Here is a 27,481-nt window from a genome sequence, read left to right on the forward strand (position 1 = left end):
ACTCCTAAGCTCTCAGTCAACATTAGTGTCCCCTATAGCCCAACAAAAAGATTGGCAAGAAAGTTGCGATTGAGACCGCTGACATCACGCCCCGCCCTACTAATAAGCCTGATGATCCTACAGCAGACGAGGCAGAAATGTTTGTTGATCTATCACCTCTAGATTCTGCCAAGCAACTTGTTCGTGATCCGGCTCGTAGGCAGGAGAGGCGCCCAATGGCTTTCACCCCACCGAGCTTTAGCCTTGGCATCGATCGCAGTCAAGATGAACCAGCGGTGCAAGATCCTGTGCCTGTTGCCTTTGTTTTCCCTGCAGGCATGGCCCCAATGATGGCACAGCCAATGGCTGATGGCAGGAAGGCTGTGAAGTTTGCAGAGCCGATAGTGCAAGGTACATTTTGTGTGTGTTTATTATTTTGTTTCTACATTTTTTTGTCCGAAGTTTGTCACAAGCTTTTTGGTTTCTTACTGGTGATGGCAAATCTCATGAGATGCACATGGCAACTACAGTTGTTGTCACAAGGCAACTACATTTGTTGCCACATGGCAACTCCATTTGCAAGGCACATGGCAACTGTAGCTGTTGCCACATGGCAACTCCAGTTCAATGTACATGGCAACCACAGTTGTTGCCACATGGCAACTCCAATGTAATGCACATGGCAACTGGAGTTGTTTCCACATGGCAACTCAATTGCACTTCTCACCTGCCAAACATTTTTTGTCTACCAAATGAACTTTGACATAGACATTTTCTTATTAGCACCTACAGTTCACAGTCCGAACTCTTTTTCATAATAACTTGTTGCTTCCAAGTTTCCTAACCCACTGTCTTATCCTTTGCAGCCACCCTTGAGGAGATTTCGCCATCACTCGATAAAGCTTACCGCATGATTGAGGAGGAAGCATTGAAGAGGAGGTCCTCACGGGTCCAGGGGCAATCAAGTTCTAACGTGCCTGCTGAGTCGGTACCCGAGGATACTGTTAGAAGTGTCACCCCTGGATCTGTGAGGCAGAATAGGGTAGTTCACGCACCACGCGTGAATGACTATGAGTCCAAAGTTAAGGCCACAAAGGAGCAAAACCATCTGTACGATATTGTCAAGCGTTTCGGAAATGCGAGGTTGAACAGCAAGCACATGAAGGAGCTGAAAGAGTAATGTCCACACCACATAACCCCTCACTTGCTTTTCTCCGATATTTTCCTTTGCTATGCTAGCCATGCGTTGTTTATGTTTTATTTTTATTTTTCTTTAGTAGACATGATTCTTTCATGTTATATCATTTTCATACAGCTCATGTTTGTACAGAACCAAAATCATACAATGTGATGCGACATACGTTGACCTGGGTGATCTTGCCGAGTCTGTGAGGCCACTTGGTAAAATGTTGAAGAATGTAGTTGCGTGTGGGATTGACTTCATCAATAGGCATATGGATATTTGTCCCGACAAGACAATTATGCAGTACAACGTGACCTGCAAAATATGGGATGGTGACTTCCACCATAAAATCCCGAGGAAGCATTTTGCCGCGCATGGTGACTTCAAGCTCACACTGAAGAAATATGTGAGTGTTTCTTCTTGTTGTACATATTTTCTTCCATGGTATGTTTTGTCAGTAGTTATACTTCATATGTGGGTTACATACTGTTTTTGTGACAGAGGTTTCATGTGGCAACAGCTGCCATGTAAAATAAGTTTGACCGTTTAACGCAACTTATGTGGCAACTTCACTTAAAATATTTGGCAACTTTGTTCATACATGGATGACAACTTCTTTTAAGTAGACATGGCAAATAAACATTTTCCGTGGGTGCATTTGGACCCTTGATGCTTGGTCATTCATTTACCTCTTACTGCATCCGGCAATATCTTTACATATCATTTTTCATACTACATCATTTTTGTTTTGATGTGACTCTGTTTTTTTCTTTCCTCTTTTTTACTTGCAGGTCATGTTCCCCATGTTCCAGGAGCTTGCACCAGACAACCGAGATGACAAGTGTGGTCACCACTATGCGATTTGCATTGACATGAAGAACCAACGATTTGAGGTGCTTGATTCAATCTGTTCAGAAGATGATGAAGACCTTACTACACATGCTGAATTCTTTATCAACAACCTGAAAGAGACATGGAACCGTTACTACGAAAACTCAAAGGTCCAGATCAGTCATTTTCCAATCGAGTATGTCATGACTTCGAAGCAAGGAAACGGGTAATTACTATCTTTTTCATGTGTCCTGCACATCAATCCTAAACCCTGTCACCTGTGCATTGAAGTTTATCATTTTTTCTATTGTAATGAGTTCACGTGATTCTTTCTTTATAGGCATGACTGTGCCATTCACACGTTGGAATACCTTGCAAAGTGGGAAGGTCGACGGGTCCCTGTGATCACAGATGCAATGGTCGTCGAGCTCCGTAAAATATACACATGGAACTGGTTGATGAATGAAGATTTCAACATGCGGGCTAACGCACGAGAGTTCATAGAGGGAGCTGTCAAAACCGCCAACAAGAAGTACAAGTGATCACATGATGCTCCATACCGCATGCATACCTTACATTCTATGCCCGAGGAATGTAAGGTATCACCTTGTTTCTTTAAAACTATGTCCGTGTGCTATGTTATAACTGCATCCCCATAGTCTAGTATATACTGGTGGCGTGTGAGTGCCATTGAATATTTGTAATATATGTGTGGATCTGAACCTGCTTAGGTGTGATAACAACTACGTTTATGTTCAATACTATTTATGTGTTTGTGGTTGAGAGTACCAGTTGGGTGTTTGAATGCGTCTATGATGCCTGAAACATGGCAAATATAGTGGATCAGGCACGGTTAGTGAAAGTAATCGTTCCGTTTTTTGTTTTTTGGGTTTTTTACATTTATAACTGTATCGGCTAGCATGGTAGTTCATAAGCAACCGTTCTCTTGTGTTTTTGCACGTGATTGTTTCAACTAGTTTGTTTCAGAGTATGTATACAATACAATATGTGTGGGGGAAAATGCGTGGTCTGAAAACAGAAATACGCGATGGCAGATTCAGTAGAAATTACATGGCAGATTCGATGGAAGCTGCATGGCAGATTTAGAAGCACATACGTGGCAATTTTAGTCACATGGAATTTTCTTCAAATTCTGCTGTACCCCAATAGTCATTCTTGCATTTTTAAAATATTGACCATCTACTTTACAAAAATGTCACCAACACCAAAGTTACAATCCCCCACAGTTGCTTACGGATTGCCTGTCCCTTTCTTTGTTTTCTTGTGCTTTGCTTGAATTTCCAACCCCGATTTGCATCTCACCTCTTTTGGACGCCCTTTTGTGATGGAACGGGGCGGGTTCTTGACCTGGGTTTGTGTGCTTGCTGTTCCAGACCCTACCTCCGAGTTTTCAGATGATGGACCTGTGGACGAAGGCACACTTGAGGTGCGGGGGAACCTGTGTAAGGCTTCTTCAGCCTTCCTCTTTTTTATCTCATCAAGCTCTCTTTTCAGGGCCTTCTTGTGTTTTTCTGCCACCCTCGCTGTCTCATCACTCTTGCATGCTTCATCTATTAGTTCAGCATAGTTCTTGGTCAACACAACATGCCTCACGGCGTCCATGGTTGCCTCTGGTCTGTCATCATGCACAGCCAAAACTGCATTTGATGTTTGTGGCCCCAACGCATCGTCAGCGTCCCAAGTCCATCACCGTCGTATGAAATGGCGGGGCAATCGCGTGACCGCGTGCATGTCCATTATTTTCAGTATGTGACAGCACACAATCCCGTCCCGTTTGAATTTGCAGCATTGGCGGTAGTATTCGCCTTCGTTTATCGAGGCCTTGACAAAGTAGTTTCTTCCCTTGTCCGGGTCTTCAGGTTCTGAATCGGACATGCCCATTAGAGAACACACCTTGAACGTATGTTTGTCAACCTGGTAAGCTGTGTACATGCCGGCACACTTTATTTCTTCCTAGAATCTGCATGTTTTTGTGCTTTTGTTAAACTCTTATATGATGTTTGTAGCACCTTATGTTGAGGTAGGTCGCAACATAGCAAACGTATTAAAATCAATGATGGCATGGAAAGCCTTCTTTTTCCCCACATTTTTATTGGATTGTTTGTTTCCACATGGCAACTGCATAACATTTAACATGGCAAATGCAGTTTATTTAACATGGCAAATGCAGTTCATACAACCTGGCAAATGCAGTTTTGTCTCACATGGCAACTACATATCGTTTCACATGGCAACTACAGTTCATTACACGTGGCAACTACAGATCAATACACATGGCAACTATAGTTCATTTCACATGGCAACTACAGCTTATGCTTATAATGTACTCAGTGGCTATTTTCAATAGATCAGCATGTCAGAAAGTTGGCAACTACATTGCATTCTACATGGCACCTACTATCTTCATGGTAGTGCAAATAAGACGGTAAGATAATCCACTTACTTGTTAAAAATCTTGTTGGTATATATCTTGCTCATCTGCCTCTCCATCGGTAAATATTTTAGCAATTTAGCTGCTTGAGCGCGGTGTTTGCTTCTTGCTGTAGCTCAGATCCCAGTATTTTTTGTTGCAAAGCTGTGTATTGCTTGGCAAACTGCAACAATGAGTTGCCAGGGCTCACGTACCGCTTCAAAACAACATTGAACCCCTCGCTGCGCTGACTAGTCTGCAGAAATGGGAAGAAGCATTGCATGAAGTAGGCCGACACCCAGTACATTCACTTCTCCCATAGGCTAGTAAGTGTCTCGTTGTGTTGGACTTGGTATGTTTCAATCATAGCCGTCCAGCTCCGTTCAAACTCCTCCACCGTCAAGCTATGGTCCACGCACAACTCGAATGCCTTGTGTAGCTCTGGACGGTCAGCAAAGAATGGTCCTAGCGTCTCCTCAGCCTTCTTAATAATATGCCACCTGCAGTGCCTGTGCACTGCCAACGGAAAGACCTCCTCTATGCCTGCACGCATGCTAAAATCCTGGTCTGTTATTATGTTCATCGGAGCAAGTCCACCCATGCACTCCAAGAAGGTTTTGAACAGCCAAGTGTAACCATCCATGTCTTCGTTCCGAACGAGTCCGCAACCGAACTGCAATGACTGATTGTGGTTATTTATTCCTATGAATGGAGCATAGGGCATCTTGTACATATTCATGAGATATGTCACGTCGAACGAAATGCAATCAGGAAAATGTTTGTAGGCTCTTCTTGCAGCACCATCCACCCAATACATGTTTCTGACACGGTCCTCATCGTCCAATCTTATCCTGTAGAAGAAATTAGTATCTGCTTTTGCTTTCTCTTCGAAGTAGGCTATCGTGTCTTCTATGTCAGCCAACCTGCTCTCTCTATGGTACTTTGCCTTTAGGTTTGTGACGTCTGCTGGTATGTAGGGCATGCTACTCAGACTACCATCTCCGCTGTGGATCAGGGATAGTATTTGGACCATTCTTGATGGACCAACGTTACAATCATGCAGCAACTTTATGAATTTCTTCTCGAGGGGGCTGAATCCTCTATGGGCGCTCAGAAATTTTACCAGGTCAAACTTCTTTATGAGTTCGTGGTTGTGTTCGTCGAAATATTCGGTGACCACCCACCATGCTCCATCTGCGTTTAGCTTACATCGGACATGGCATTCCGTCTTGACAATGATACCTCTCTTTCCTTCCGGCACGGCAGGCACAACACATTTACCCTTCTTGTTCCTTCGTGCCTTGTAGCACCTTATCTCACCTCTGTTGTACTCGTTAGTTTTTTTATTTTCCTATGGTATTCGATGTTCACCGCAAACCCATGGAACATTGCATATCTCTGGTAGAATTCCTTGGCATCTTCAAAAGAACCAAATCTCTTCCCAACATATGGGGGTTGAGGTACTATGATTACCAAATGCACATCTTCTTCTTCCCCTTGCGCTTCGTCATCAGTTTCATCATTCACTTCAGTATTGGTGGCTGTTTCATCTGCCTGAGTGTTGCTTGTGCTGGTGTGCACAGGCGTGCTTGTCATCATTGCTGCAACGATTGCCAGTTCTGACACTGATTCTGCATTGTTTGTGGCAGCATTGGTGACTTGCTTGTGGAAAGCTCCTTCCATGTGCTCCGAGGTTCCCGCAGTAGATGTCCCCGTGCCGCTGTTGATTGTAGTTGAAGCTCCTGCAAAAAAATAAAAAAGGTACGTGTGTAAGCAGTATTGCTTGAATGGCAGGTTTATCGTAACGAAATATAGCAACTGCATCTGATTTGGCATGATATCATTCATACAACAAGCCATGGCATCTGCATCTGGCCATGCATGGCAACTGCATTTTTCCAGCCATGGCAGCTACAGTTCATCAAACATGGCAGCTACGGTTGCCAAGGCATGGCAACCAGCATCTTTAACATAAAACCTGCATTCTAGGTATGAGCCTACTAGGCAAATGGAGTTAATCACGAATGGCATACACACGCAGTCAGTAATTGACAAATCCTGAAGACCATAGACGACTATTGCACGTATCCACTTTGTAGCATTTTCTTGTTTTGCCGCCACCACCGTGACAAATCCATTTCCCCCCATGTCCTTTACACAAAAGCAAATGCACTGTTGTTTTTGCTGGTTCACATTTTTTACCTTGTTGTGCCGCATGTGCTAACCGAAGCTGGTCTGTCACTTCAATTTGTTGTGCTCTATCTGCAACAGCGATGGCCTGCAACGACGAAGCTTGCCACGATACATTTGCTGCTGTGGTTCCACCATAACAACCTGCGATCATGAGCAGTTGGTCAATGCATGACAACCGTAGTTTCTACAACATGGCACATGTAGTGGTTCAACCATGGCAAGCAGATTTATTCACACTTGGCAACCACAATTGTTTAGACATGGCAACCACAGTTGTTAGACATGGCAACTACAGTTGCCTAGACATGGCAACTGCAGTTGCCCAGACACGGCAACTGCGTTTGGTCTTGACACCGTGTACACACCAATGTCACCTATGTTCCTTTTCCTGCTTCACTGTCTACAAAATCACTTCATACGACTCACCTGTGTACGACGTTGATGGCAGGTACCCGGTTGCCGCCTGTTGCCACGTGCTGCATGATGGTCCTGCGTTTTTTCAAAAAACTCGTAAGTCTTTGCCATCCTTGCAAGTTTTCTTTCTTGGCCACATCAGTATGCTTTTTTCATATGCGTTACCTTAATTTGCCACATTGGCTACTTGAAGTTGGTCTCCCGTACATCTATCAGCGTTAGCGCCATGTGTAGGAACTTGCCATGGTATCCCCGTGTGTGTGGTTGTGTCATAAGAACCTGCGAACAAGGACATTGTAGTACATAAGTAGAATGCCATTTTTCCTCCCCACAAACATGTCAACTGTTCCTTTTTTGATCATGCATCGTACCGATGTTCGCGTACTGCTCTAGTAGTGGCAGCAACGGCCCTGCGGAAATGAGTTGATTGTACTCTGCTGCTTTCCAAGGAGGCGCTTGCGGCCTTTGCGAAAACCAAGGATCAGTGCCGTCTTGATGATTCATTTTTTCCGCTTTTTTCTCCCATTGTGTTTTCAGTCACTGCATGAACAAGAACGCATGAATTTTTGAAATGCATTCTTGTTGTTTGCACATAAAAGAAAACACGGCAATCTTATCACATTTCTTGCATAAACAACCAATACATCATTGCAAGTAGGACATGCACATTTCATTCTCTTTTCTAAAATCTGGATGCCAACTACTCCCTCTGTTCCAAAATAGATGACTCAACTTTGTACTAACTTTATAAAGTTAGTACAAAGTTGAGTCATCTATTTTAGAACGGAGGGAGTATCATTTTGAACCGATGGCAACAACCAACATAATATGATGGCAAGTAACAACATAACATGGTGGCATCTAACGACAGAGATAGGTGGCAACTAAAGGCAAATGTAGGTGGCAATTAATTTTCTCCCTTCCTATGTACCGCCCAAACTCCTCCTTTCTTCCCCCGATTTTAGTGAATCCTACACATCCTTCTGGAGCAACTACTCGCAACAACCCAACCTAGAAGCTTATTTGAGATCTAGGATAGAACATGGCAGATCTTGCGTATGTTGGTGGGCAAAGGGGAATAAACACAAATCCGTGGTGTGTTTGCCATGACAGTGTGGTTCTAGTCGCCATCTTAGTGGGCAATCTGGAAGTGCAATTATTTGGGACAGAAGAAGGAGGAGAAAGAGGAGGAGATCGGAGATCGACCTGTTAGCTCGTCGTCGCGTTTTCCATCAATCGGGAGGAGGGCGGGAGGGTGGGGGGTGGGGTGGCACTAGAGATCTGGACTGGTTGCCATGGCAACTAGAGAAGGAAGACGATGGAGGAAGGGGATCGCGAGGTAGGAGACGACGGTGGCAGGTTGCACTGGGTTCGAAGGCAGGTAGGGATGATGGGCGCGTTAGGTTGTGCGGGCAGCGGGGTCGATCGCTCGGACGTGTGGGCGATTGTGCCACAGACCGGACGTGCAGGCTGTGGCTGGGTGCGCCCGGACGCCATCGTGCGGGCGGGGATGTCTCCGTGCCACACAGAGCGGGCGGCACAACCCCCTAAATGCCACACGTATGGCAGTTATCGTCGTCCTTGATCTTTACTTTATGCGAGTGTGCTCTTGCTCCTTGGCGTCGAGCTCAACAAGGTAAACATTAACTCATGCCTTTTTTTTTTCATGTTTGTATTTTTGAGGAAGGAACTGTGGTAGGCCTGTGGCCGACCTTAACTGAATTTCTTGCGGAAACTTCCTACTTACATTAACCGCTGCTGCGGTGTTCGACATGCCATTGCTAGAGCCTCACTTGCTTTGCACATTCAGTTCTTGTTAGGCAACATAAATGTTACTCTCGCGATGTTTACACTTCATGTGTGAAGAATGTATTTTGCCATCATGCATGCATTGCATGCCTTGTTTTGGCTGTTCGATGCATAGAGGCTCAAATTTGGACATAGGGGAGAGAGAAGTGAAGGCATGGGTGGAGGCGTCCGTGTCTTGCGCGAAAACTTCAAATCTATTCATCTTCAATCATGACAGTATAACGAATATCAGAAATAATAAAAATTACACCCAGATCCGTAGACCACCTAGCGACGACTACAAGCACTGAAGCGAGCCGAAGGCGCGTCGCCATCATCGCCCCTCCCTCGCCGGAGTCGGGCACAACTTGTTGTAGTAGACAGTCGGGAAGTCGTCATGCTAAGGCCCCATAGGACCAGCGCACCAGAACAGCAACCGCCGCCCATGAAGAATAATGTAGATTGAAAGAATCCAACCTGAAGACACACGAACATAGACGAACAATAACCGGATCCGAGCAAATCCACCGAGGATAGATCCGCCGGAGACACACCTCCACACGCCCACCAATGATGCTAGACGCACCACCGGAACGGGGGCTAGGCGGGGAGACTTTTATTCCATTTTCAGAGAGACGCCGCAGTCTCGTTTTCCTGAGCAGGACACAAACTCTAACACAACTCGAAAAAACGACTAACAACGAAACCCTCCCGCCGTCCCTTGCCTAGATCCACCGCGCCCCCATGGCCCTAAGGTCACCGGAGACGAGACGGACCTGTGGCGGCGCCGGCGAGAGGCACAAACCCTAGCTTTGTTTTGGATGAGGAGGAGGCGGCGGCTGAGGTAACACGCAAAGTAAACTTGAATTTCTTGACCGGGTTATATAACGGCCGAGGCGTCCGTGTCTTATTAAGAAAGGGAGAAGAACTAGGCGTACTTGTAGTTTGTTACAGGACCGCATGCATTAACAACCCTGATGACCTGATAACAAGAGGTGGTGGTGCGTTGCTTTCAGATTGAGAAGAGATGCCTGGCTGCCTGGTGCTGCTGCTACTGTAGACATCAGAATAGTTCGCGCTTTCACAAAACATATACGAGTAGTATACAATAGTATGAAGGAAAGGAGCTGAAAGGGAGGGCGTGCTAGTGAGCTCTAGCACCTGGAAAGCTGAGCGAAGGAATTTCGCTCCTGCTGCAGCACCTTCAAAACGTGCGAGGCTTTTATTAGTGACTGAAAAGGAGGCCGGGAATCGTTCGAGGAAAGTAGAAGGTGATCTATGGGTCGATCTACTGTGGAATCAGAAACACGTAGTAAAAGGCAAATGGTACCTGCAGCTAGACGTACCACTTTCAGGAGGGGCATGGGCCATGGAGCACACCTGAAGTTCGACCTTGATGGCTGAGAGTGCAACTACCCATCGGTTGGTGGTTCTCTCGCTAAGCTTTTACCATTACCAGTAAGATGTTCATCTATGTTCACCTCCTGTAACTCTCCTAGATCGTGGTGGTCTTATAGCGATTGACGGTAGATAGATGATGCACTCCGTGATGCTCCGCCCACTAATTCCACATTTCAGTCCACTGGCTTTTGGCTCTAGCCATGCGACTGCGAGTGACGTGGACGTGATCTTGACCCGAGGCGGCCGGTCGTGCACAAGATAGGAGAAAACGTGTTCCACGCACCTTCGCTATATTATGTGCGCGCCTCTTGTTTCCTACACTTGTTTTTCTTTATCATATCACGCCAAATGAATGCGACGAGAATAAATAAGACGAAGAAAAACAAATGAGATGATTTGTTGTGCTCGTTTTGAGTTGAGGTAATATTACCGGGAGTCATATAACTTGCTTTAGATGTTCAGTTTGGTGCTAGAACTTTAAAAAGTATGGATTGATGGTCATCCAACTTGCGTTTTCGTGTAAATACGGTCACTTTATCCGTATCCAGACGTATCCTGCATTTACATGGCATGCCAACGTGTCCACGGCCTACTGTTAGTGACCCAAGTGACGGGCGTGCGTTTTTTGGAGAGACACCCCTGCTCTATATTTAATTGCGCAAAAGCCCTTATGCAGCACATGTGGGTCCCGCTTGACAGCGTGCTAGATGAATAAATTTCTCCTTGACATCTGGGTCCACCTGTGGTGGTGCGAGAGAAATGAGAAATAAAAAGGAGCATGGGGGCGGCTCCAACTCACGACGTCATGTACGGACATGTCGTGTGCCAACAACTGCATCAAACAAACTTTCGCGTTTGTGAAGAGATACATCTTCTTTTGTTTTAAAGTGAAAGCAGGGTTTAGCTGATATTTTCATGTCGATTCTGATTGTCTGCACCATTTTTTTTTTCAATTTTAACTGATATATATAGTTGTATACGCAAAAAATGTTGTAGGGAGAGACTCGAACTCGCAAGCTGGGGTCACCTAGCGGATGTACAGTACTAACAACTGAAACGTGCACAAGCTTTGTTATTTTCTAGTTTCAATTTTATATATTTTAATGCACAAAAAAATTGAATTCAAAATCTGTTTCAATAAATTCGAGCGAAAAAATCCGCTGACCCTCGAGTAGTCGTCCTTGCCAGCATAAAACTCTGTGTTTGTCCTTAGAGACATGAACAAGTACGAATTTTGAAATGGCACAAACTTCTGCTCACCCTGAAATGGTCAAAATTCTTTCAGACAAATCAATGAATTTTTTGTTTAAATTTAAATAATTTTTAATTAAAAAATAAAGGTAAAATAAAATATAGTGCATAATGAATATATCATTTCTATCTAGTCCATTAATTAGCTAGCAACTGGCCCAGGTCCAAATCTTGTGTAGGTTATATCTTTTGCCAAAAAAACATATTCGATACAAAAATAATCAAAATGTTTGTGCCTCATGTTTTAAACTCTAGACCTAGAGGTGTGAAGAAAACTGACCTACCGCAGCAGTAAAATATTAGATTTTAATTTTATGTGATCGATGTCCACTCTGAAATAGGAATTAAAACCAACCTAAATATTTCAAGCGGAATGGAAAAAAATTCACGCACCCTCTAAATTCGTTTAGATAACTCGATATTAGAGCAAGCTTATTGCTAACATTGTCTCCGCCTTTGTATATGGCTGAATTATGTTTGTCCCGGCCAAAAAAAGAATATATTTTCCCTGCAAAAAAGGATATATTTGTCTGGTTAACCAATATAATAGCATATACACATCTGAGTCCTAAACATCAAAGGACATCTGTTGTGGTGGTTGCCACGCGCAACAGGAGTTAAGAGGTGTTGCTTTATAATCTAAAACGGGGGGAAACCCTATTTCTTAACAGGAGTTAAGAGGTTGTTGCTTCGTATCATGAAGACACCATTTTTTGATAATAAGCTGAGGGTGTTTATGCAAAGAAGGACGTCACATGCGTCACACGTGACACCTCTGCCAGCAACAGTTGCTGCCAGTGGGGCCATGCATGCGTGGCGCGGGAAGTAGCGGGTATGTCTGTATACATGCTTTGTGACCTTATTTGCATGAAAACACAAGTTAAGTGACCATAAATCCGTATTTTTAATCTGGACATCTAGAACAAGTTATATGACTTCTGGTGATATCACCTCTTCTGAGTTCAACACTAGTAGTTCTAGTAAAGAATTAATTAGTGGACCTTTGCATCTTGTGAAGCTTGCACTAGGGGCGGAGCCAGGACAAAAAATAAGAGGGGGCAAAAAGGTATACATTTTTTCTAGAACATGTATACGAATTAATCGGTAGATAATTTAAAGCACCAACCACACGAGCATACTTAATGTGTCGAAGAAGCAAAATCATATTATTTCTTATAAGATAATGTCATCACACACGTAACTATGACATGTTCAGTGCCAAAATAAAAGTAAACTAACCATTTATGACATAATAACTTGAGAAATATGGATATGTCGTTCCTTTTTGTTGCTATGTCCCTTATTTCTAGCCTTCAAGCTGCATGAAAAAAAATATATTTTTAAACATAGAGAGAATGTAAAAATTGATAGATAAAAATAAAAGCTTGAGCATATTACCTCCTTCCATTTCATCCTACGATGATTTTTCGCATGAAAGCGTTTAACTATCACCTCATTAGGAATAATATCCAACATTAGCTTGTCCAAATCAGCTATTTCAGGCATACTACCAGTTGCGGCTTTGGCAAAATATTTCTCCATTAGCTTTCCTGGCAATGTCAAATAGTTAAATGATACATAAATTGACGTACAACAAGTCAGAATATTACTATAGTCTATATATTTTATTCTACTCCCAGCAGAACTGAACCTAGGGTTTGAGGAGTGGTTAACTTATTCATACGAAATTGTTATATGAAGCTAGATTGAATCAACCTAATTACCAACTTGTACCTTTTAAACATGGAATCAGAACAGACTAATACTATGAAAATTAGAAGGGAAAGATTAGAACTGAACCTAGGGCTTGATGAGTGGCGCACATCTTTTCAGTTTTTCTCCTTAGGGACGGCAACTCGGCCGGGCGTCCGGCGACTCGGTACGTGCAGAACAGCAGATCGAGGCTGATAGTTGGAGGGGCGGCAGGCGGGCTGTAGGCGCAGCCAGGGGCGGTGGCGGCGGTTTCGTTTTGGCGGTCGTGCGAGAAGCCATGCGAAGGACGAACGATACGGTTTCTTTTCTTTTTGACAAACGCGTGCGTTTCTAGCGACTTGAGCCTGCTGGTATGCATTGCCTCGTGTGTTCTCTCAATCTCTCTAAGATGGGCTCCTCCGCTTTTTCCCTCACAAGAGAAGCTGGGCTGGGCTTTATATAACAGAACAGTAAAGAAGTAGCCAGGCTAGTGGGGGCAAATATCTTGGGCCGAGCGGGGGCAAACCACCCATATCTGAAGCCCTGGTACAAGTGGCCCAAAAAATCGAGTGGGGGCATTCGCCCCCACGACCCTGTACGTGCGTTCGCCCCTGGCTTGCACACATTTTCAATGAGAACTCCAGCCAAAAAAAATAGCATTGAAAGGATGTTGCAATTGAATGAAATGATCCGAAAATTCGTAGGGGCACACACTTGCGTGGCCGAGCAGGTGCGTACGTTTGCGCCGTGATTCGTGCACTTGTGTGTACTGCAAATTTGGGAAAAAACACTGGTAATTCATATACGCTATGAATATGTTGGAATGCAGTCGAGTATACATGTGGGTCTTGTACAGATACATCGTATGTACTATTGTACTATTCTCTCTTTGACTACGAGTGGACCTTATATGTTTAGTTTTTTGCTTCCTGTTCATCTCCTTCCTCCCGTCTCTGTATTTTCAATCTGGACAAACTGTTGTTCCTTTTCTACATCCCCACTGTTGTTTCATCTCTCATCCGATGCTTTCTAATTCTCTTTGCACAGATTGTCACGAGAATTCGAAGAGTACATACTTTCATGTGATTTGTTTCATATCTATCTCCCTATCGTACTCTGCTTCTATGACTGTTCTTTCTGTTATTTAGTACCTTTGTTAACATTATTTCAGATGGCACAACAGTCTTAATTCTACCAACATCTCATTTGATTCACTTGATGTTCTGTCCGATGTTCCACTTTCCCTGATATTCCCGACTTTCACTCTATGCCTTCACCACAATCACCTCAATCAGTGCATATACATGCTTTAGATGATTCGACTATATGTAATCAGCACCTGTCATCTTATGTGCCAATAGATGAACAAAATGATGCCAATTCGAGACAACGTGCACCGACAACTCATATGTAAATCCTCTACCTTCTGAGAAATTTACTATCTTCGGTTTACATATCTTGCACTCTATATTGTGAATTTTAAAATTCTTTAACAGGTCACATGACAATTCTATTCCACATGTTCAGCCAGCAAACAATTCTCGGTTTTATGCTCTACGAAAATCATTATATGGATATTCAACACAGATAACAGAAACTATTGTGTGCCCATCTATCGGAACATGTTTCAATACTATCACTGGGGGACTTGATTTCTACAATTTATACAGCTAGGAGATGGGCTTCGACATCCGGTATGGAAAGGGTTGGAAGAATTCTAAGAAAATTCATGCAATGCAAGAATTCAACTGCCTATGTGGAGTATGTCTAGAGTCATTACTCATATATTGGCCATGTCTTTTGCTACGTTCTATGCATATAATGATCTCTTTGCAAGGTATGCCTCGTCGGGAAAATAGCAAATCCATAAGAATTAAATGCACCTCTATGATTGATTGACCCTTTGCAATGGCAATCTATGGTACATCATTGAATTTTTGTTTAACGATAACCATTCGTTATCAACAAGTGATTCTGAAAAGATGCATTATGTGACGCCCTGACTTAATCATGCACTAATCATACACGCAAATGCGCACGATCAAGATCAGAGACTCACGGGAAGATATCACAACACAACTCTAAACACAAATTAAAGTCATACAAGCTTTATATTACAAGCCAGGGGCCTCGAGGGCTCGAATACATAAGCTCGAATACAAACGAGTCAGCAGAAGCCACAATATCCGAGTACAGACATACATAAACAAGTCTGCCTTAAGAAGCTAGCACAAACATCAGCATAGATTGAAAGGCAAGGCCTCATGCGAGGGAGCCTCCTAACTACTCCTGGTCGTCGGCGGCCTCCACGTAGTAGTAGGCTCCCTCGGGGTAGTAGTAGTTGTCGGTGGTGGCATCTGGCTCCTTGGATCCGTCATCTGATCGCAGCCATCGGGTATAGGGGAAAAGAGGTAGCAAAGCAATCGTGAGTACTCATTCAAAGTACTCGTAAAACTTACATCAGATCTATACTAGGGGTCCTGTTCAAACAGCGGCAACTGACTACACACGGCCGGGGTCCTGTTCATCCAACCCCCACCGGGAACTGTTCATCCACAGCCAAACCAACCAGCTCGATGATACGTCTCCAACGTATCTATAATTTTTTATTTTTCCATGCTATTATATTATCTGTTTTGGATGTTTAATGGGCTTTACTATACACTTTTATATTATTTTTGGGACTAACGTACTAACCCAAGGCCCAGTGCAAATTGCTGTTTTTTTGCCTATTTCAGTGTTTCGCAGAAAAGGAATATCAAACGGAGTCCAAACGGAATGAAACCTTCGGGAGAGTTGTTTTTGGAACAAACGTGATCCAGAGGACTTGGATTGGACGTCAAGAAATCAACGAGGAGGCCACGAGGCAGGGAGGCGTGCCTGCCCCCCTGTGCGCGCCCCCACCCTCGTGGGCCCTTCGCAGCTCCACCGACCTACTTCTTCCTCCTATATATACCCATATACCCCGAAACCAATCGGGAGTACCACGAAACCCTATTTCCACCGCAGCAACCTTCTGTACCCGTGAGATCCCATCTTGGGGCCTTTTCCGGCAGTCCGCCGGAGGGGGAATCGATCACGGAGGGCTTCTACATCAACACCATAGCCTCTCCGATGATGTGTGAGTAGTTTACCATAGACCTTCGGGTCCATAGTTATTAGCTAGATGGCTTCTTCTCTCTCTTTGGATCTCAATACAAAGTTCTCCTCGATCTTCTTGGAGATCTATTCGATGTAACTCTTTTTGCGGTGTGTTTGTCGAGATCTGATGAATTGTGGGTTTATGATCAAGATTATCTATGAACAATATTTGAATCTTCTCTGAATTCTTTTATGTATGATTGGTTATCTTTGCAAGTCTCTTCAAATTATCAGTTTGGTTGGGCCTACTGATAACCCACAAGTATAGGGGATCAATTGTAGCCTCTTTCGATAAGTAAGAGTGTTGAACCCAACGAGGAGCTAAAGGTAGAACAAATATTCCCTCAAGTTCTACCGACCACCGATACAACTCTACGCACACTTGACGTTCGCTTTACCGGAAACAAGTATGAAACTAGAAGTACTTTGTAGGTGTTTTTGGATAGGTTTGCAAGATAATAAAGAGCGCGTAAATAAAAAGTAGGGGCTGTTTAGATGAAGACACAACTAGGTTAGTTTTAGTAGAGAGCTTTTTGTCACGAGAAAGTTATTTGTCCCTAGGCAATCGATAACTAGACCGGTAATCATTATTGCAATTTTATTTGAGGGAGAGGCATAAGCTAACATACTTTCTTTACTTGGATCATATGCACTTATGATTGGAACTCTAGCAAGCATCCGCAACTACTAAAGATCATTAAGGTAAAACCCAACCATAGCATTAAAGCATCAAGTCCTCTTTATCCCATACGCAACAACTCCCTTACTCGGGTTTGTGTTTTAGTCACTCACGCAACCCACTATAAGCGAATCATGAACGTATTGCAACACCCTACAGCGGGGATCCCTCACGCTTGCGCGACACGGAGAGCACCATAGGACAGCACCAATAATAAAACATGCAACTGAAACCAATCTTGATCATCAAATAACCCATAGGACAAAAGGATCTACTCAAACATCATAGGATAGCCATACATCATTGGGAAATAATATATAGCGTTGAGCACCATGTTTAAGTAGAGAGTAAAGCGGGTAAAAGAGGGGTTACACCGCTGCATAGAGGGGGGAAGAGTTGGTGATGATGGCGGTGAAGTTGCTGGTGAAGATTGCGGTGATGATGATGGCCCCCGGTGGCACTCCGGCGCCACGGGAAGCGAGGGAGAGAGAGCCCTCTCCTTCTTCTTCTTCCTTGACCTCCTCCCTAGATGGGAGAAGGGTTTCCCCTCTGGTCCTTGGTCTCCATGGCATGGGAGGGGCGAGATCCCCTCCGAGATTGGACCTGTCTCTTTGTCTCTCTCTGTTTCTGCGTTCTGGTCTGCTGCCCTTTCACCGTTTCGTATATATATGGAGATCCGTAACTCCGATTGGACTGAAATCTTCGCCGTGATTTTTTCCTAAAAATTAGCTTTCTTGCGGACGAAGAAGGGCATCAACCGCCTTACAGGGGGCCCATGAGGGTGAGGGGCGCGCCCCGGGGGTGGGGCGCGCCTCCCTGCCTCGTGCCTCCCTCGGGCACCGTCTCGCGTGGATTTTCCTTCCCATATTCTCTGAATATTCCAAAAATAATCTCCGTCCGTTTTTATCCCGTTTGGACTCCATTTGATATGGATATTCTGCGAAACAAAAACATGCAACAGACAGGAACTGGCACTGGGCACCGGATCAATATGTTAGTCCCCAAAAATAGTATAAAAAGTTGCCAAAAATATATGAAAGTTGTATAATATTGGCATGGAACAATAAAAAATTATAGATACGACGGAGACGTATCAGCATCCCCAAGCTTAATTCTTGCTCATCCTCGAGTAGGTAAATGATAAAAAAGATAATTTTTGATGTGGAATGCTACCTAGCATAATCTTGATCATGTATCAAATCATGGCATGAATATTAAGACACGAGTGATTCAAAGCAATAGTCTATCGTTTGACATAAAAACAATAATACTTCAAGCCTAGTAATAAAGCAATCATGTCTTTTCAAAATAACATGGCCAAGGAAAGTTATCCCTACGAAATCATATAGTCTGGCTATGCTCCATCTTCACCACACAAAATATTCAAATCATGCACAACCCCGATGACAAGCCAAGCAATTGTTTCATACTTTTGACGTTCTCAAACCTTTTCAACTTTCACGCAATACATGAGCGTGAGCCATGGACATAGCACTATAGGTGGAATATAATACGATGGTGGAGGTTGTATGGAGAAGACAAAAAGGAGAAAGTCTCACATCGACGTGGCTAATCAATGGGCTATGGAGATGCCCATCAATTGATGTCAATGTGAGGAGTAGGGATTGCCATGCAACAGAGGCACTAGAGCTATAAGTGTATGAAAGCTCAAACTGAAACTAAGTGGGTGTGCATCCAACTTGCTTGCTCATGAAGACCTCGGGCATTTGAGGAAGCACATCATCGGAATATACAAGCCAATTTCTATAATGAATTTTCCCACTAGTATATGAAAGTGATAACTCAGGAGACTCTCTATATGAAGAACATGGTGCTACTCTGAAGCACAAGTGTGGTAAAAGATAGTAGCATTGCCCCTTCTCTCTTTTTCTCTCATTTTTTTAATTTTTTTCTTATTTTTTATTTTTTTGGTGGGCTTCTTTGGCCTCTTTTTTTATATGGGCCTCTTTGGCCTCTTTTATTTTTTTGATAAAGTCCGGAGTCTCATCCCGACTTGTGGGGGTATCATAGTCTCCATCATCCTTTCCTCACTGGGGCAATGCTCTAATAATGATGATCATCACACTTTTATTTACTTACAACTCAATATTACAACTCGATACTAGAACAAGGATATGACTCTATATGAATGCCTTTGGCAGTGTACCAGGATGTGCAATGATCTAGTATAGCAAAGATATCAAAAAACGGACAAGCCATGAAAACATCATGCTAGCTGTCTTACGATCATGCAAAGCAATATGACAATGAATTCTCAAGTCATGTATATGATGATGATGGAAGTTGCATGGCAATGTATCTCGGAATGGCTATGGAAATGCCATAATAGGTAGGTATGGTGGCTGTTTTGAGGAAGATATAAGGAGGCTTATGTGCGATAGAGCGTATCGTATCACGGGGTTTGGATGCACCGGCGAAGATGCACCAACTCTCGAGGTGAGAAAGGGCAATGCACGGTACCGAAGAGGCTAGCAATGATGGAAGGGTGAGAGTGCGTATAATCCAGGGACTCAACATTAGTCATAAAGAACTCACATACTTATTGCAAAAATCTATTAGTCATCGAAACAAAGTACTACGCGCATGCTCCTAGGGGGATAGATTGGTAGGAAAAGACCATCGCTCGTCCCCGACCGCCACTCATAAGGAAGACAATCAATAAATAAATCATGCTCCGACTTCATCACATAACGGTTCACCATACGTGCATGCTAAGGGAATCACAAACTTCAACACAAGTATTTCTACAATCCACAACTACCCACTAGCATGACTCTAATATCACCATCTTTATATCGCAAAACTATTGCAAGGAATCAAACATATCATATTCAGTGATCTACAAGTTTTATGTAGGATTTTATGACTAACCATGTGAATGACCAATTCCTGTCAACTCTATAAATAGATATAAGTGAAGCAAGAGAGTTAATTCTTTCTACAAAAGATATGCCCACGCTCTAACAAATATAAGTGAAGCAAAAGAGCATTCTACAAATGGCGGTTTTCTATGTGAAGAGAAACAGGCAATCCAAACTTCAAATGATATAAGTGAAGCACATGAAGCATTCTATAAAGCCATACTCAAAAGATATAAGTGAAGTGCAAAGAGCATTCTATAAATCAAACAAGGACTATCTCATGCCAGCATGGTGCATAAAATGAAAATGAAAACTAAATGCAAAAGACGCTCCAAGATTGCACATATCGCATGAACAAAACGAGTCCGAAAACATACCGATACTTGTTGAAGAAAGAGGGGATGCCTTCCGGGGCATCCCCAAGCTTAGACGCTTGAGTCTCCTTGAATATTTACTTGGGGTGCCTCGGGCATCCCCAAGCTTGAGCTCTTGCCTCTCTTCCTTCTTCTCACATTGAGACCTGCTCGATCATCGAACACTTCATCCACACAAAACTTCAACAGAAAACTCGGTAAGATCCGCTAGTATAATAAAGCAAATCACTACTCTAAGTACTGTTGCAAACTAATTCATATTTTGTTTTTGCATTTTAGCTACTGTAATATAACTTTTTCATGGCTTAATCCAATGATAGAAATTGATAGCTTCATCAAAACAAGCAAACTATGCATCAAAAACAGAATCTGTCTAAAACAGAACAGTCTGTAACAATCTGAGCATTAACCATACTTCTGGTATTTGAAAAATTCTGCCAAAATTAGGAACAATAAAAATTTTGTATATAAAGACAGTGCAAAAAGAATCAGAACCGTTTGACGTTCCAGTAAAAAATTAAAAATCGTGCACTACAGCCAAAGTTTCTGTCCTGCACCGTGCAAACCAACAAGCATTGTAAACATCCTAAAGGCAGACCTTGGCACATTATTTCTATAATACAATGGAATTGTACAAGGGGATAATTATTTTTCTTGAAAAGTTTCTGTTATTAAGATTCACAAAGTTTCCATGGGCATGAACAAAGTTCAAGGCTAGCTCCCACTTTAACAATGCTCGTCTTTCTCACTTTCACTTTCGTTTTCGAAAAAGTTTTTAGGTTCCCCTCTTTATTTTTTTGTTTTTAAACTATATAAAAGCACTGAACAGAAATAAATGACTCTCTAAAACTTCCGGGTTGTCTCCCTGGCAGCGCTCTCTTTAAAGCCATTAAGCTAGGCATATAGTGCTCAAGTAATGGATCCACCCGGATCCCATGGTATATCAAAGCCAATTTTAATTAACAATGATTTGTGATTTAGTAGTGAGCACAAGGCAACATATATCAAGCAATGACGAAGTATAACTCTCTTCCTATGCATCGGCATGTCATAAAAGAACAATTCATGCACACATAGTAAAGGCCAATGCATAGTATAAACAGTTTCTTGCAATTTTTTCATGTTGGAAACATAGAGAGGTGGAGATATAGTTCCTCTCTCATAATAATTGCAAGTAGGAGCAGCAAGCACATGCATATTATATTCATCAAAATCATCATGTGCAACGGTAAAAGGCAACCCATCAATATAATCCTTAATAAGTGCAAACTTCTCCGATATAGTGTAGTCGGGAGAATTCAAAAAGATAATAGGACTATCATGCGTGGGTGCAATAGCAACAATTTCATTTTTAACATAAGGAACTATAGCAAGTTCATCTCCATAAGCATAATTCATATTGGCATCTTGGCCACAAGCATAGCAAGCATCATCAAAAAGGGATATTTCAAGAGAATCAACGGGATCATAACAATCATCATAGCAATCATCCTTTGGTAAGCACGAAGGGAAATTAAACAATGTATGAGTTTAAGAGTTACTCTCATTAGAAGGTGGGCACGGGTAGCTAATCCGCTCTTCCTCCTTTTGTTCTTCGCTCTCTTCATCATCTTTTTCATCCAATGAGCTCACAGTTTCATCAATTTCTTCTTCCATAGACTCCTGCAAAATATTAGTCTCTTCTTGGACAACGGAGACTTTCTCAATAAATGCATCAATATCGGCATTGTATTCATAATTCTCATAGCAATATTTCAATATAGCAAAATTTTCAGGCCTATAAACATCATCATCAAAAGCTTCATACTTTTCAAACAAAGATTCAATTTCATAAGCACCCTTAAAAGCAACAAATTCTTCTATTTGTTCCACATCATAGTAATCATATATACCATTAGCATAAGAAGCCAAGGTTTCATTATCATTAAGTTTGCATGAGAAGGGAAGGTGTGGAGACTTCATCCTAGAGCAACAAGTATAATCATATCTCAAGCATAGTTGCCTAGCATACCACTTCAACATATGAATTTGATCCCATAATAGTTTCCCTTTTTGAGTCAAGCGATAATCCCTAAAGTATTCACGTTGATCCAACGTGTCTCCCATTAACAGATTGAATGGGGTTTTCTCAGGATTATCGAAGTAGTAGATAATATCTGTCACATAACGAGCATCGAGGGTTTTAGGAGGTTCCCCATCTCCATGAGTAGCAAGTACACCTAATTTTTTTTGGTATTTCGTGTTCCATATCCATAACTAAAGATAGAAAACAACTAAGAACAGCAAATAAAAATTACTTAGTGATAAAGCAAACAAGCACACACGAGAATATTCACCCCACGCTATTGCTCCCCGACAACGGCGCCAGAAAAAGGTCTTGATAACCCACAAGTATAGGGGATCAATTGTAGCCTCTTTAGATAAGTAAGAGTGTCGAATCCAACGAGGAGCTAAAGGTAGAACAAATATTCCCTCAAGTTCTATCGACCACCGATACAACTCTACGCACACTTGACGTTCGCTTTACCAGAAACAAGTATGAAACTAGAAGTACTTTGTAGGTGTTTTTGGATAGGTTTGCAAGATAATAAAGAGCACGTAAATAAAAATTAGGGGCTGTTTAGATGAAGACACAATTAAGTTAGTTTTAGTAGAGAGCTTTTTGTCATGAGAAAGTTATTTGTCCCTAGGCAATCGATAACTAGACCGGTAATCATTATTGCAATTTTATTTGAGGGAGAGGCATAAGCTAACATACTTTCTCTACTTGGATCATATGCACTTATGATTGGAACTCTAGCAAGCATCCGCAACTACTAAAGATCATTAAGGTAAAACCCAACCATAGTATTAAAGCATCAAGTCCTCTTTATCCCATACGCAACAACTCCCTTACTCGGGTTTGTGTTTCAGTCACTCACGCAACCCACTATAAGAGAACCATGAACATATTGCAACACCCTACAGCGGGGATCCCTCACGCTTGCGCGACATGGAGAGCACCATAGGACAGCACCAATAATAAACATGCAACTCAAACCAATCTTGATCATCAAATAACCCATGGGACAAAAGGATCTACTCAAACATCATAGGATAGCCATACATCATTGGGAAATAATATATAGCGTTGAGCACCATGTTTAAGTAGAGAGTACAGCGGGTAAAAGCGGGGCTACACCGCTACATATAGGGGGGAAGAGTTGGTGATGATGGCGGTGAAGTTGTTGGTGAAGATTGCGGTGATGATGATGGCCCCCGGTGGCACTCCGGCGCCACCGGAAGCGAGGGAGAGAGAGCCCCCCTCCTTCTTATTCCTCCTTGACCTCCTCCCTAGATGGGAGAAGGGTGTCCCCTCTGGTCCTTGGTCTCCATGGCATGGGAGGGGCAAGATCCCCTCTGAGATTGGATCTGTCTCTCTGTCTCTCTCTGTTTCTGCGTTCTGGTCTGCCGCCCTTTCACCGTTTCGTATATATATGGAGATCCGTAACTCCGATTGGACTGAAATCTTCACCGTGATTTTTTCCTAAAAATTAGCTTTCTTGCGGCCGAAGAAGGGCATCAACCGCCTTACGGGGGGCCCACGAGGGTCAGGGGCGCGCCCAGGGGGTGGGGCGCGCCCCCTGCCTCGTGCCTCCCTCGGGCACCGTCTCACGTGGATTTTCCTTCCCATATTCTCCGAATATTCCAAAAATAATATCCGTCCGTTTTTATCCCGTTTGGACTCCGTTTGATATGGATATTCTACGAAACAAAAACATGCAACAAACAGGAACTGGCACCGGGCACTGGATCAATATGTTAGTCCCCAAAAATAGTATAAAAAGTTGCCAAAAATATATGAAAGTTGTATAATATTGGCATGGAACAATCAAAAATTATAGATACGACGGAGACGTATCACCTACTAGATTGATCTTTCTTGCAATGGGAGAAGTGCTTAGCTTTGGGTTCAATCTTGCCTTGCTCGATCCCAGTGACAGAAGGGGAAACGACACGTATTGTATTGTCGAGGATAAAAAGATGGGGTTTATATCATATTGCTTGAGTTTATCCCTCTACATCATGTCATCTTGCCTAATGTGTTACTCTATTCTTATGAACTTAATACTCTAGATGCATGCTGGATAGCGGTCGATGTGTGGAGTAATAGTAGTAGATGCAGGCAGGAGTCGGTCTACTTGTCGCGGACGTGATGCCTATATACATGATCATGCCTAGATATTCTCATAATTATGCACTTTTCTATCAATTGCTCGACAGTAATTTGTTCACCCACCGTAATACTTATGCTATCTTGAGAGAAGCCACTAGTGAAACCTATGGCCCCCGGGTCTATTTTCCATCACATAAGTTCCAATCTATTTTTACCTTGCAATCTTTACTTTTAATCTTCATCATAAAAATACCAAAAATATTATCATCTCTATCAGATCTCACTTTTGCAAGTGGCCGTGAAGGGATTGACAACCCCTTTATCGCGTTGGTTACAAGGTTCTTATTTGTTTGTGTAGGTACGAGGGACTTGCATGTGGCCTCCTACTGGATTGATACCTTGGTTCTCAAAAACTGAGGGAAATACTTACGCTACTTTGCTGCATCACCCTTTCCTCTTCAAGGGAAAACCAACACATGCTCAAGAGGTAGCAAGAAGGATTTCGGGCGCCGTTGCCGGGGAGTCTACGCACAAGTCAAGACATACCAAGTACCCATCACAAACTCTTATCCCTCGCATTACATTATTTGCCATTTGCCTCTCGTTTTCCTCTCCCCCACTTCACCCTTGCCATTTTATTCGCCCTCTCTTTCGGTTCGCCTCTTTTTCGCTTGCTTCTTGTCTGCTCATGTGTTGGATTGCTTGCTTGTCACGATGGCTCAAGATAATACTAAATTGTGTGACTTTGCCAATACCAACAACAATGATTTTCTTAGCACTCCGATTGCTCCTCTTACCGATGCTGAATCTTGTGACATTAATGCTGCTTTGCTGAATCTTGTCTTGAAAGATCAATTCGCCGGCCTTCCTAGTGAAGATGCCACTACCCATCTAAACAACTTTGTTGATTTGTGTGATGTGCAAAAGAAGAAAGATGTGGATAATGATATTGTTAAATTGAAGCTATTTCCTTTTTCGCTTAGAGATCGTGCTAAAACTTGGTTTTCGTCTTTGCCTAAAAATAGTATCGATTCATGGAATAAGTGCAAAGATGCTTTTATCTCTAAGTATTTTCCTCCCTCTAAGATCATCTCTCTTAGAAACGATATTATGAATTTTAAGCAACTTGATCATGAACATGTTGCACAATCTTGGGAGAGGATGAAATTAATGATACGTAATTGCCCTACACATGGTTTGAATTTATGGATGATTATACAAAAATTTTATGCCGGATTGAATTTTGCTTCTAGAAATCTTTTAGATTCGGCCTCAGGAGGCACTTTTATGGAAATCACTTTAGGAGAAGCTACTAAACTCCTACATAATATTATGGTTAATTGTTCTCAATGGCACACTGAAAGATCTACTAGTAAAAAGGTGCATGCAATTGAAGAGATTAATGTTTTGAGTGGAAAGATGGATGAACTTATGAAATTGTTTGCTAATAAGAGTGTTTCTTCTGATCCCAATGTTATGCCTTTGTCTACTTTGATTGAGAATAATAATGAATCTATGGATGTGAATTTTGTTGGTAGGAACAATTTTGGTAACAACACTTATAGAGGAAACTTTAATCCTAGGCCGTATCCTAGTAATTCCTCTAATAATTATGGTAATTCCTACAACAACTCTTATGGAAATTTTAATAAGATGCCCTCTGATTTTGAGACTAGTGTTAAAGAATTTATGATTTCTCAAAAGAATTTCAATGCTTTGCTTGAAGAAAAATTGCCTAAGATTGATGAGTTGGCTAGGAACGTGGATAGAATTTCTCTTGATGTTGATTCTTTGAAACTTAGATCTATTCCACCTAAGCATGATATCAATGAGTCTCTCAAAGCTATGAGAATTTCCATTGATGAGTGCAAAGAAAGAACCGCTAGGATGCGTGCTAAAAAAGATTGCTTTGTAAAAGCGTGTTCTTCTAGTTTTCATGATAATAAGGATGAAGATCTAAAAGTGATTGATATTTCTCCTATTAAACCTTTGTTTTGCAATATGAATCCTGATAATGATGGGACTGGAGATGAGTCAACTTTAGTCAAAAGGCTTCCCAATGATTCAGAGTTTTTAGATCTTGATGCAAAAATTGGTAAAAGTGGGATTGAAGAGGTCAAAACTTTACATAGCAATGAACCCACTATTTTGGATTTCAAGGAATTTAATTATGATAATTGTTTTTAATAGATTGTATTTCCTTGCTGCAATCCGTGCTAAATTCTCCGCATGCTTATAGTCAAAATAAGGCTTTTACCAAACATATCGTTGATGCTTTAATGCAATCTTATGAAGAAAAGCTTGAATTGGAAGTTTCTATCCCTAGAAAACTTTATGATGAGTGGGAACCTACTATTAAAATTAAAATTAAAATCATGAATGCTATGCTTTGTGTGATTTGGGTGCTAGTGTTTCCACGGTTCCAAAAACTTTGTGTGATGTGTTAGGTTTCTGTGAATTTGATGATTGTTCTTTAAACTTGCACCTTGTGGATTCCACCATTAAGAAACCTATGAGAAGAATTAATGATGTTCTTATTGTTGCAAATAGGAATTATGTGCCCGTAGATTTCATTGTTCTTGATATAGATTGCAATCCTTCATTTCCTATTATTCTTGGTAGACCTTTCCTTAGAACGATTGGTGCAATTATTGATATGAAAGAAGGGAATATTAGATTCCAATTTACGTTAAGGAAAGACATGGAACACTTTCCTAGAAATAAAATTAAATTACCTTATGAATCTATTATGAGAGCTACATATGGATTGCATGCCAAAGATGATAATACCTAGATCTATCCTTGCCTTTATGCCTAGCTAGGGGCGTTAAACGATAGCGCTTGTTGGGAGGCAACCCAATTTTATTTTTGTTTCTTGATTTTTGGTTCTGTTTAGTAATAAATATTTCATCTAGCCTCTGGTTAGATGTGTTTTTATGTTTTAATTAGTGTTTGTGCCAAGTAGAACCTTTGGGAAGACTTGGGTGAAGTCTTTTTGATATTGCTGTAAAAAACAGAAACTTTAGCGCTCACGAGATTAGCTACAACCTTTTACTGGAGAGTGCTATTTAGTTGATTCTTTTTGA

General features: G+C 42.1%; 1 protein-coding gene across 1 annotated transcript; it reads right to left on the bottom strand.

The window, feature by feature from the left end:
- Positions 1-12,688: 12,688 nt before the first annotated feature.
- Positions 12,689-13,542, bottom strand: LOC123158934 (uncharacterized). The gene is made up of 3 exons (XM_044576756.1): positions 13,272-13,542; positions 12,870-13,021; positions 12,689-12,789 (listed from the first exon to the last, which is right to left on the bottom strand). Exons 1-3 carry the CDS (start codon positions 13,540-13,542, stop codon positions 12,778-12,780), a joined length of 435 nt encoding a protein of 144 aa, XP_044432691.1. The 3' UTR covers positions 12,689-12,777.
- Between the last annotated feature and the right edge of the window lie 13,939 nt (positions 13,543-27,481).

This window comes from Triticum aestivum, chromosome 1D, assembly GCF_018294505.1.
Source record: "Triticum aestivum cultivar Chinese Spring chromosome 1D, IWGSC CS RefSeq v2.1, whole genome shotgun sequence".
NCBI classification, from domain to species: Eukaryota; Viridiplantae; Streptophyta; class Magnoliopsida; order Poales; family Poaceae; genus Triticum; species Triticum aestivum.

Excerpts from the sequence above, each read along its gene's own strand:
- LOC123158934 (XM_044576756.1), bottom strand. The coding sequence starts at position 13,542 with ATGCATACCAGCAGGCTCAAGTCGCTAGAAACGCACGCGTTTGTCAAA. Across the intron at positions 13,022-13,271 it reads CGCCACTCATCAAGCCCTAG|GAAAGCTAATGGAGAAATAT; the intron begins GTTCAGTTCTAA and ends TGACATTGCCAG.